General features: G+C 33.7%; 1 protein-coding gene across 1 annotated transcript in view; it reads right to left on the bottom strand.

The window, feature by feature from the left end:
* LOC126866894 (diuretic hormone 44) overlaps positions 1-13158 on the bottom strand; it is a 77368-nt gene that overhangs the window by 4626 nt on the left and 59584 nt on the right. The window contains exon 2 of the mRNA XM_050620888.1: positions 6695-6871. Within this exon, the coding sequence (XP_050476845.1) occupies positions 6695-6841 (147 nt within the window). The 5' untranslated portion in view covers positions 6842-6871. The remainder of the gene's footprint in view (positions 1-6694; positions 6872-13158) is intronic.

The following is a 13158-nucleotide window of genomic DNA, read 5'->3' as shown; positions in this document are numbered from 1 at the left end:
ACAGGGTAATAAAACTGAGATCTAAGACTTTAAGTGGCCCGTAATATTCATCGAGAGCAATAAGAGGTACTTGTTGCTTTTCTAATCTACGGACTTTTTCACATTTTTAACGTTGGTTGTAATAAACTGAAATTTATAGCTGGATGACGTAAAATACTGCTATTAAAATAAGAAAAACAAGTATAAATCTTCTCACGCATTATGTTTATAACTACTTATTGCATAAAAATTTAACGACAAATTCGTGCGTTTATACTGTATACATTCCACTGAATTCTATTTAGAGAACTTCAGTTATTAAATATTGAATCAATAATAAAATGTCCATTAGTCTCTATTACTGTCTCATCGTCCCACAAGCTTTTGGGTATCATCTAGGTAGAATTTTTGTGGTTTAGACGAGAAATATTCTTGAAGCATATTGTGCACTTCGTAGGTTCTGAATCTTTTGCCATTCAGATAATTTTGTAAGGATCTAAAGAAGCGATAGTCTGATGGTACCAAATCGATGAATATGGGCGACGCTTCATAATTTTCCAGTTTAAATCCATAATTTTCAGTCGTAAGACTTATATCGCTCATTTGTTGCAGCATAACTCGAAATTTGTAGTTTTCGAAAAACAGGAAAAACTGTTGTTCCTTGTACTTCTGCTGGTGGAATCCTACAAGTGAAGTTCAAAAATTTGCTATGAGAGGGTAGTTGTGTCGCTATCGCATCATTACGAAACTACATATAACAGTTCAGACATTCAAACTCGTTTTCGTTTGATTGTTGCGGAAATGAGCGATATGCGATATACCCGGAGAAAAATGGAGATATACGCGATTTGTCGTCAGATATTCGGTTCACTCATTGCAATTGTTGACAATAAACTTTTGAATGACTTGGTGTATGACTTATGATGGTGGTGGTATGACTTGGTTGGAAAAATTCATAATTACGTAGCAAAACGATGCAAAGACATCTGTTCAAAAACACATGAACATTTTATCCAATCTATTCTAAATATGCAGATATCTTCTTATTCATTCAACGGTATCTGCAATCAATTCCTTAAGAGGATTTTTAGTAAATTAGATGGCGCTGTGTCTTGACGCAAGCGGTAACTTCAATTTGCTATACTGCGAATGAACAGAATAGATGCAACATCGTATAAAAAGGAAGAATGTTAACGCTAATTCGTAGTTGCTGATGTAGTATCTCTTTCTAAAATCTTCAGTTGTTGCTGACGTAGAATGCAGTCTGTATACACATAATTTTTTTTATATTTTAACTTTTACAGCCGGTCATTTTTTTCATTTTTCCAAAATTGTAGTCAAACTACAAAGTCTTCAAAAATATACTACTGCACAAAAGCATCTGAATACGCATATTTTTTGTGGTTTTATCGTAAATAGATAGCGGACTTTTTGTGCTTACTCATGGGAAATTTTCAAATAGATATCAACCAACTAAAATATAATAACATGATCGTTATTTTCATTTATAGAAGTATATAAATACTAAATACTATATATACTACATAAATACTAGATAAATAATAAAACATAATATTGATAAACAACGTTGTTCACAAGCTTCTTTAATTTAATAGAAAAGTAACTTGAGAAGGCTGCAAATAAAATTAATTACTAGTTAACGGACTGTGAATGCAATTATACAAAATTCGAAGATGCAAAAATACACACAGAATATACATAATTATATAACCTACCTATAGTAGAATACCAATCTGTTATAATTTCTGGCAGCTAAAACGTATCTCTATTCAACTTCTATTTCTTATATAGTCTCTACAAAAGTATAAATTTGCCTAAAGATTAGCCGTCCGCTGATTAACGACTGATCGCTCATTTATACGTGCCAGGTCTAATGTCTCTCCGCCTTTTAAAATAGATGGTATCTTCCTTTCGAAAATGCGTGACAAAAAGCAGGATTTTTTTTCTTCAGACAAATGCATTTTTAGTTATGACTGCGAAGCGTAATATCAGAATAGCAGCGAGAAGAATTTTATGAATATTAAAATATTGCGCACCTAAGTCACACGCGAATGTCTGTCGTGAAAGTTAACTGAGCGGTGTTGGATAAAGGATAAAATTCGATCATCGCTTCGGCGATGTGGCAATATCGCGGCTGAAGTGGCGGTGAAAAAAAAAACATTGTAAATTACTGTTTAAGCGGATCGAGGGTAGAGTTATATTGAGCATATCCGTGGGAGTAAAAAAAAAAAAAGAAAAAAGAAAAAAGAGCAGAATGAAAGAAAGGAATTCGACGGTGCTCGTATGTGCAGGCCGCAGTTTTCTACCCTACCCACACTCGGATATTTCCTAGCTTTTATTGCCACTTTTACGGAAAATGCGTTCAAGAATATAAAGAAAAAGTCTAGGGGCGCGTACCGGAAGAGGGCCACAGCACTTACTTACGCGCATGTACTAGTACCTCGGAATACCTTTGCCTTCAGCCATTCTTCAAATTTCACACGCTTTCTTCGCTTTTTCGTAATTTACAAGCCGTTATAAAGAGCTGACAAAAAGAAGAATTCGTTCGTGAAATATACCGAGTGCCCCGGCGCAAAGCCACCTGCCAGTACAATAGAGCCTGCCTTATCCGAACTAACAGATGGACAAAAATATTCGAATAATACGAAGGACGTTCTACAAGTGTCAAATATTCTAGCGTCATTACCTCAGGGAGTGAATGTCGTATTTAAGAATACGATAATACCGAAGAAAAATTATTTGCAAGTTCTGCAACTTTTAATTTAACTTTTCCCCCTGTATCTTATGTAGTTTCTTACTGAAATATTCATGATGATATGAAAAGTGAAGATTTCTTTGGGGGAAGGTGTTTTTACCCCTAGGACCGTTCTTTAGCTGAGAAAAGAAACTGTCCCGTTATTGGTATCACACGGACTACGTCTGTGAGAAGTTTGAAATTTTCCTGTATATTCGACTTCCGTACTTTGCTAACTTGCCAAGTTACTTAATTACCGACTAACGGTAACTAAGTTATAAATTGCGTTTATTCTTTCTCTATAGTTACTCTTCGTACTACAATTTTTTGTATCCAGTGATAACGAAATTGCACTCTACGTACGTACTTCGCGCTGCGTCCAATATTGCCTCGCAACCTTCCAATAAAGCGTTTGCAACAAAACTTCATCTTTAAAACATTTTTCCTTATTTTCACTTGTAAATCGCGCTCCTAAAGTTAAACCGGAAAAAGTAGAAAACACTGTGCATACTATATCTAGCTTCTAAGCGTGTTCGGATACTTTCGTGAGCCATCATGTACGTAGACTTTCGTGATCGACCGTATATCTGTCTGTATAGTCTGTATTGAAATCGAAGCTTGTCGTGTACGTATCTCGAGAGTTTCATCGGGACCAGGAATCCAGGAGCTCGATGTTCTCTCCATACAGATATATAGCACTGATTCCTCGTTCGATGTATCTATTGCTCTGGCCCAAACATTGTCGGCTCGCTCCAAATAGATCCTCTATCGTTTACACAATATGGAAGGTAATTAATTAAGAACATTTGGCAAAAGTGCGTTGTTGTCTGGTAACAATCACCGGCTCCGACAAGGAGACGAGTTTTAATTAAATTCATGCAACAAGAAGAATAGAAAGAAAAGATGCCTTGAGGAATGCTAATGCGACGTTCACACGCGCAAGTTGAATAAATCAGTTATTAATTGGCCTGCGTTGTTTTCACATAGGAATATGTTATGAATAGTTATCATATGTTATGAGAATATGCTATGAGAGGTATATGAATAGAAATATGCGTGAAGATTAAAAATTCCGGGCGTTTGGAATTTTATTTGGAATCTTCGATTATTCGACAATTTTGTGTTATTCAAATTATCTACATTATCTCTAACGGTTTAACTAACGAATCTCTTTGTCTTTGACGCGAGAATTTTGAAAACTACAGCCGTCTGGTTGCAAGCGATATTATACTAAACGTATGTAGTTTCCAATGAATATACAAATTTACTTTTTCCTACTTAATCTTTTAATGAACCATTTATTCCATTTTTCTGCCGATTCCGTAGAGAGTAAATGGCACTTTTAATTACTAATCCATCGCCAATTCATATATTCTGATCAAATTCGGCCGATTAATATTCAAATTTAATTTATAAATTACAACTCCAGCGAAACGTCCAGATACGTTTGAACAGTAGTGGCGTGTTTATAGATGCGAGTACACTAGCACATTGTGTTTGATTAATGGAGAGAAAGAATGGTCGGAAATCATGGTCGAACGAATTTCCGATTCCATTTCCAATTACAAACCTCTCGACGATGAAATTTAACGAGCGTGTTATCCTTTTCACGTCTCACCCGCGAATAATTTCTCTGTTGTTGCAGAACAACAACCATGTTATTGTCCGCTTTGGAACGCGAAACAGAGAGTTTTTCAATAATCTGTTTATTAAGGTGGTCCATGAAACGGGAAAACGGTTGTGACGTTTATCGTTTGATTCTATCCGTGCGACTCCAGGCGAGAGATTCGTGAAAGGATATATCGTAATCATTTCACGTCCAGCTAATATCTGATAGATAGAGGTTAGGTTGGGGTTAGGCTCGGCGGGTTAGGTTCGTGGATCTTGAACTTCAGCACGCGCCCAGATTTCATTGTCTATTTCTGCGTTGTTCGAGTTGTAAAAAAATATTTAACCCAGGCAAATTCGCTGGGAAGTTTTATTGCAAAGAATTAACGACTTGATGTAATGAAATAATAACAGAATAATTTAATTAATAGATTCACGTTACAAACACGAGGAGAAGGAAACACATGTCTCGTAAGAGACATTTAATTGTCCATTCAACGATAGTTAGTACATTTTGAAAAGAAGATTTTAAATGCCATTTGCTCGATTTACAATTCTTTTGTCCAGCGAACCTTTTTTTCTCGAAGTTTCGAAGCAAGTTTGAACGAAAATAGACGAAATGCTTTCTGGAAAGTTAAAATGAAAATTTTGTTTCATTTTTACTAAGAAACTTTTATGTTTAAAGCAACTTAGCACGTTTTTCTACCATTTGTATTTTCACATTTTTCCATATTTTCCGGATCACTCCGCGAATTAAACATTCTGCTATTATTATATTTTCTACTACAACTTTTTAAGGGAATATTCCGATACATAACCGTCTTCGATATTTTAGTAAGTTGGTGGGGTATTTCGAACAATGATTAATTTTTTTCTTAAAATGAATATTTTTTTACTAACGGGAAGGGAATATTTTACGGGGAGGAACTAATTTATTATAAATTTCAGCGTTTTTAAACTAGGATGGTAAATTTTGCAAAAGCATCGCAGTAACTTGACCTTCTTTATACCAAATGATTTCACGATGATGTTATTTCAATTGTGTCGTAAAATTATCCAATCTAAACGGATAAGATGTAGAAACCTTATTGTTTGTTTTATCACAGGCTATATTTTGCGCGAGAATCAGAATCGATAGAACAACTTCCACATTTCGATATTTAAATCCACTTTTGAGAAAAAGTATGTCAATCATACTCAACGTTCCAAGCGTTTGCTTATAGTCATTGACATTTAACGCTTCAATCTATTATAGTTCTATTAATTTTAAGTAGCGTTCATCTGGACCACAATCTTTTAATTGAATCGCATCGAGTGTCCAAATATTTGTGCACGGTAGTGTAGGTTTCATCTATCTGTATTTATAAAAATATGAATTTGCATAAATGTCCGCAGTTTACTTATCGAATTAATACGTGTAATATCGTACGTTTAATAGACAAGTTTGTTTCTTATTTAACAGGTGCTGAGATTTTTATTCCACTTTATTTTACAATGACCATAATCCTATTATCTGATAAATTATCGACTATAAAAGGATAGAACGTAAAAAGAGTCCTGTTCGTTTTATCATAAATTATGTTATATAATAACTTTGTTATTTCAATATTTATCTCCTTAATTCACTTGCATAATATTACTATCGTCTTGTTGTCAATTTTCAGTGAGAATTTCCAGATTTTCCAGAATTTCCAGACTAAAACCTCCATGATGACCGTCCCGGCTGCGATCGAGAGGGGCCCGGGAATCGGTATGAGCGACACACTGGGCCCCCCCCCCCCCCATAACGAGGCACAACTAACGCGATTATAACGGTAAAATTTCAGACGAATCCGAAAATGTGTGTAGAGAAGTTGCAAGATACTTATCGCGAGCATACACTTCGCCAAGGTCACCAAAATATTTAATTAAATAGTCAATCATTCACTGTAGTAATAAACCATGAATATGTAGTTTAATATGAATATTCAACACCGCAGTTTATATTGTAATTAATATTTCACTATGTGTATGTTTGCAACAAATATCTTGTAATTCCTATATATATTTTCGGATTGGTTTTAAACTTTATTGTTATAATCGCGAGAGCCGTGTCTCGTTACAACGTTAACAAAATTTCAAAAAGTCCCGTACAATGTACATCTGATATCTACATAAGTAAGTTCTGTGGTAAATATTCGAATACTTTCGTAGGGAACCGTGAAATTTAATAAAAGAACGTTTCATTGAAGAATAATAACGTGTACGAATACTTTTTTGCATCAGCTATCATACTTGTTATAATCTTTCTCATATATTTTTCCTACAGCTATTTCGTGCAAATTGCATTTTCATAGCGTGAGAATATCGTACCTCTAAGTCTGGAATTCGGTGATCGACGAGAAGTAGGAGAGGATGATTATCCCGAGACAATTCTCTTTCATCGTACACGTAGGATATGGGTTGACATTTAGTCATAGCGACAAATAACAGAGATAGAAGCAGGCTCATAAGCGTCATTGTGTCTGCAAGCACAGGAAACGAATGTATCTGAAACAGAGTAAAGGTAAATTTTCATTAAACACTATAAGCCTGGTAATCGTTTCATAGGAAACAATTTTCAAAGTGTTTTATTAAATTTATTATGTAAAACGTGTTTACTATAGCGACCAGATGTTTAACCAAGAGAGCTTTTGAATGTTAAGGCTTAACCATCGCAAATTATCAATACGATCAAGGTTTTAATAGGTGGAAAGAAAAAAAATTTTGGTTTACTCAATTTTTTATTAAAATCACGACGAGGAGTAATATTTTGGAAATTTTGAAAAGGATAAAAAGAGATAAATAACATTTTAATTTGTTTGTTGATGTATCCAATTTTCAATTATCCAGACACGTAGGTAAAAGGTTCTGTTAAATTTCTAAAATATTTAATATTTAAATTTAATTTAAAAATTCTGTTAAATATCGATTTTTCTCACTTATCCCCTTTCAAAAAACTGAAGCAATTTCAATCAAATTTTAACTGAAACTGCCTTTTTTATTAACATCGCTAAATATAAAGTCCCTTATGAATATTTAAAAGAAAAGTTCCATGGCGGATAAAAATTATTCAAAGCTGTAGACAAATGACGAATAATAATTTTGCTTCGTCCAATACTGATGCTATCTTTCTAATTCCGGCATTTAGTATGCACATTAATTTTGTAGAAAATAGTATAGAAATATGAATGGATTAACACCTTTAGATCCCGAGAAGAATTAAAATGAATAAAAAATTTTAATTTGTTACAGGAAGTTCGTTTGCTTAGAAACGTTTCGAAAATTTATCGTATCTTTAATAAGTGATTAATAGAGCGTAATAATAAATTTTAAGGGGCAAGAGAGAAAAAGTCACGAGAAAAAAGAAAATCTCCAAGAACGAGGAAAGGATGATATAAACTTCATGTACTGTACAAGATGTTTCATCCAATTTTAACACATGAAATATCGTTGCTATAATTGAAATTTCGTACAAATATTTTCTAGAAAGAGAGTATAATAACTTGTAACAATAATTTCATTGCATTAGGAAGGAGTAATGAAATAAGGAATTTGTCTGTTCAAATGGACTATTCCATTTTATTTATCTGTATACTATAATCACTTTAAGAACGAATTCAAAGATAAAAGTCGATAACGTCAAAGGATCAAGCCGAATTCGTATTTGCAACGTTTTACGAAATATTTCGCGGAATATTACGCACGGTTAGAAAAACGCAAACGAACATTCCAGTTTTATTTTTCCGAACAACTTTCCCCTTCGCTCGATACTGGCCACGATTTTCACTGACATTTAGATCGGCTGATATCGCATTCCGATCGTATCGAATGGCCACTTAAAAAATAACCAACTGTTTATCCGATTAAGTCGGACGTGCGTATATTTTTCGACAAGTCTTTTATGTATCTGTTATATTCTTTGCTGCAGTCCTGGAATTTTCATGTCTCATTTCGTGTCTCATAAAAAGGCTTTTAATGCCCGTGAAAACTATGTTTAGCAGAAAATTAAAGCAAAGAATTACGTATATTAATAATATCAATAATGAATGGTTTATAACAAGAATGAACCTTACTTGTGTTTTCTTTTTTGCAGAATAATCAGAGAATTATTATTTAGTATATTTTACTATTTACTATTTAGTATATTTTATAAATAAAATATTCGTCATATTATACAGTTGATATAATTATTATAATCATCTATAATTATATATAATGTATAGTTAATGTCTAGTTGTATATTATTAAACTATTTATTTAGTTGTTTAATTACGTTGTTGTATCATTACGCATATACAAGGTGTCCAATTTTAATCTATAAGTGTAAATTACATTTCAATACTGGTAAACTATCCACTCTATAAAGAAAAGAAACAGGAACTGAATGCTTTATAATGGTCTAGAATTACAAATATACCAAACTAACAACATTTATAGAATATGGCGAATATTTTGTTAAAAAAATTGATAACGATAGCTTGGGTTAAAAATTAAATGTACATGTATAAATTTAGTATGACCAATTCTAAACCTGTTTAATACTAAGCGTTGTTTACGCCTGATATCTGCAGCGGTTAGATTTTTGTTAAGTAATTGTTCGTTGATTTTTAAAAAGGATTAGAAACATTTAGTAATCTTTTTATCGATCGGTCGAAGATGGGCCGTCGAAGAAGGTTCGATTATTCAAACGATATTATAATATGTTCGTAGCAAGAATCTTCCAATCTTTGCTACGGACATATTAAAATAATCAATTCGAAGCAACCCGTTAATCAAAGCCTTTTTTTTTCAGTCTTGATTTCAGTCATTCGCGACATTAGATTTCAGGTATGGAGATACTTTCTAACCACGCCTGTTTGAACTGTTAACATCTGACCGAAAGGTCTTCGTCCTCTTGGCACCCTCCTCTGATGGAAGTGCCATTAACGTCTTCCCGTCATAATGCACGCTATCGTACACATACCCAAACCACGTTCATTTTCTCTTCCCACGATTTTAGTACTTAGCACGAATCATCCAATTTCTGACGCCCTATATGAGCAATAAATCGTTACATGCGCACTCTAACAGCGTAAATCGATAAAAGAAAGCGCGAGAAAAGCTTTAGGATATCGAAGCTTAACTATCGCGAATTATGAGCATTACAAAGACGTTTATATACATAGCAAGAAGGGAACATTTTGATTTACTTAACTCTCTATCAAGATTACCAAATATACCGATACCGTTTACGTCTTGAAAACGATTCGTAAAATGCTCTTTAATTTCATGAAATCTTGTAGTTACCGTTGTACAGCCAGAGATAAGTGCGTTCGTGCAGTTGCTCGTCCAACGTCTTATTTATAGCAAGAAGAACGCGACGCAGGAGCGATAAACGAGAAGGTCAAGTTCGATGGTGAATGAATTTGGGTCGATGTGCCGATATAGTCGTCGGCGATTGTTACGATGTCGTCAGCAGCGTCGTCACGGACGAGTTCATTAACACCGGCGGCTTAATCTACGCCCGGTAATTTAGGGTGGCCGTTCCGCTCTTTAATTACGCTGGTTCGTCACCTGCACGAACAGCTCGCTCCAATCTCTGCTTCCTTGTTTCTATCTTTTTATCATTGTACTTTTAATCTCTGGTGCAGTTTGTAATCTACGAACGTACTCGGAAGGTGGTAATTAATAGTCGAACGAGAGGTAACCGAAGAACTGTTCGAGACTAATACGAGAGAAAGGAAAATTCGACAACGAATGTTAGTGTCAGGTAACGGAAATGGTTTCTAGGTAGATAGAACGACTGAATGGGAACCTCGAACAAGGTTTATAGCGCATTTTACTGCAAGTTCAATTACCAATAAGTGTTTCGTCGATCGTTTTTTAATTTTCGATACACACAGGTCGCAGATTAGGTTTCGTTAGAGAATACGATGTAACGCTGAACATATGAGACGATAAATATGTTAGGTAGTTGTAGCTTATGGATGCATCGCGGATTTTTATGCGTCAATAGAGAATTTGGAAGCGTAGAATTGTGCAGAATGTGTATAACGTGGGAAGATATATAAAATATCCAAAGTACGATGCATTGCGTAATAATTGATGCGTGATACAATTTTCTGAGGTGATTCTACGTTTTCAATTACATTCTGAGGAATACGAATGTGCATAAAAATCGGCGACTTATTTATGGAACAGTGTAACTTAAAAACCGTTTTTCCTCAAAATGTGTTAAATGTGTCTTGTTGGAGGTTCCATTCAGTTGATAAGATTTTTCCACTTTGCTAATCATTTGTGTTCTAATGGACATTAAAGCATCATGCTTATCAAGGTGCAATGTCGATGCAAATACGTTTGCATTCTTCGTGATACTTGAATGAGTAATAATTTGAATAACCAACAATTTGCTATTTATCTAACATAATATGCCATATTAGATCGTTGTAGATGGAACGACTAAATTTTTAGTGAAATTTTCAACGTGGTTGGTTAAATTAATATTCGATAGATTCTATGTATTTTGACCATTGCGCGACAAGGTCATAATTATTATCCTTAAAAGGTGTTCATTGAGTTGATTATGTAGCTATAATAATTAAACATAGTTTGATTCTTTAATGCTTTATATTTTTTATATTGAGATATTATTGAGATATTAAAATGATGTGGCTCTTTAAATGGCAGCTTATATTTATATTATAGCATTAATCTATCTAGCTGGACAATTCTCTATAAAAAAGTCATCTATTTATATTGAAAAATCGCAAGCTGAGATATTTTAACTTTAATTCGTCAAATTTAAATATTTCACCAACATTCGTCTATTAATATTACTAGCACATATCAATCAAAGTGTCCATATGTTTACAAATAGTTACATAGGGCATATTTACAGGACATATTTATGGCAGTCTACAAAAAAAAATATCATTCTACATTTTCGTAGCCTTTCACGTAGATTGAACCATTTTCGCCCCTTTGTGCAGTCAGTGCGGAAACACTCTGTAATGTCGACTATTTTGAGGTTGCATGAAAATGGTAATGTTGCAAAGTTTGTGATAAGTTATATTTGTTATTGAATCGTGTTTCGTTATTGTGTACCAGCCACGGCACTATCATTTTCATTGTTCTGTTTACGAATCATAGCTGCCCATTGATAATGTCGATGCTTGTGCGCTGTTTTAAAGGACAATGACAATGAGCCGTGGCGAACAAGACGATTATAATGTGGCGAAGGGTACACAGATTTACACTTTGTATCGGTACAACTTTCCAGGTTTATGGACAAGGTGTAATCAGCTCTGCTGTTATTCTAGCTTTCTCGTTTTAACATATTGTGTATAGATAACGAGATACATTGAGAGAAACTAATAGGTAAAAATAATACTTGATACAATGACGTTTTTGTAGGATTAGCGAATGATAATATTTACAACGAGACGATATAAACTTAGGACGGCACTTAAAGGAACGCGTTAACGATAATTTGGCAATTGTAAATGTAAATAAATAAAATAAATCTGATGTGGAGAATTCTAAGTCTGTCTAATATTATTTGTTGTTTACGGTCAAGATTTGTAGTGGTTAGATCTTCGTTAAGGATGATTTCTTGAGGCATTTCGCAAAATTGGCAACGATTCTGTCGCAAGCCGCAATAATATAATTAATTCTGTGTAGAAATAACTGTCGTATAATATGTAAAGTTCTCCTTATCGTACAAAAGTTAATGCATAATTGCGATCTTCGAATCAATTCAAAAACGTATACGTTTACGTGTCACGAACGAGCATAGAACTGCAACGCAGCATGGAGAGCAAATGCAGCAGATCAGTCACTTTTTGCCACACAATTTTGTCAAAAGCACGTATGTATTTTTAACGGTTGGAGAAAACAAGAAATTTTGAAACTCGTAAATTTGATCTCTAGTAGCCCTAACGTTTTATTAATTATAGATGATATTTATTAATTTATAGATGATATTTATTTTAATGAAATTCTACATTTTTTACATATTTGGACAACATTTCTCTAAAAATTAATACCGCAGCATAGATTTAAACAACTGTACTCCTTGGCAGAATTGTTGACATTGTCGAAATGACTTTTCATTCAAATAATCGTTGGAACAAAATTTGTATTTTATTTGTAATTAGCTTTTTTATCTTAACCCTTTGCACTTCGAATTTTATTTCAATTTCGTTATCACCAGCTCCCGACGCTTTTAAGTGTTTTATTTGAAATTCACTTTAACTAAAAAATAAGACAATTTAAATAAATAAAGGAAAAAACAAATTCAGTTTTATTCACACTATTGTTGTATTTTATAATTTTTAAGTGTATGATATATCTTGAAACAATTTCCAGGATGCACTCCTGGTTTTCTTTCGCATGTTTCATAAAAAAAAGTGGACAAGAAAGAATGTCGAATGGGTCTCGACAAAGGAGCTCCTGAGATAAAAACTGATGTCGAGTCACACTCGACATAGGAGTGCAAAAGGTTAATGCTATTTGAATAATATTTGTTAATTTACCAGGTACGAACATAGATATTTGTCTTTTGGTTCCACTAAGAGAAAATATAGTTGTTTATTGATGGCACACAGAATTTCTACCCCAAAATTCTGATGTCACAGTTTAGGTACATAATATTCCTCTCCTACTTTTTAATTTCTATGCTGTATCATCTGATCAAATATTTCAACTGTCCAGTTGTTTCAAAAGTGAATATTTCACGCTAATAGATGTATACGTTATTTTGTAGTAATTTATTTCTCAAATAACACGTTGAAGTTAGCCTGCAGGCAATTATTTTG

This window comes from Bombus huntii, chromosome 6, assembly GCF_024542735.1.
Source record: "Bombus huntii isolate Logan2020A chromosome 6, iyBomHunt1.1, whole genome shotgun sequence".
NCBI classification, from domain to species: domain Eukaryota; kingdom Metazoa; phylum Arthropoda; class Insecta; order Hymenoptera; family Apidae; genus Bombus; species Bombus huntii.
Note: the sequence above shows the minus strand (reverse complement) of the source record. Positions and strands in the feature narration are given on the sequence as shown.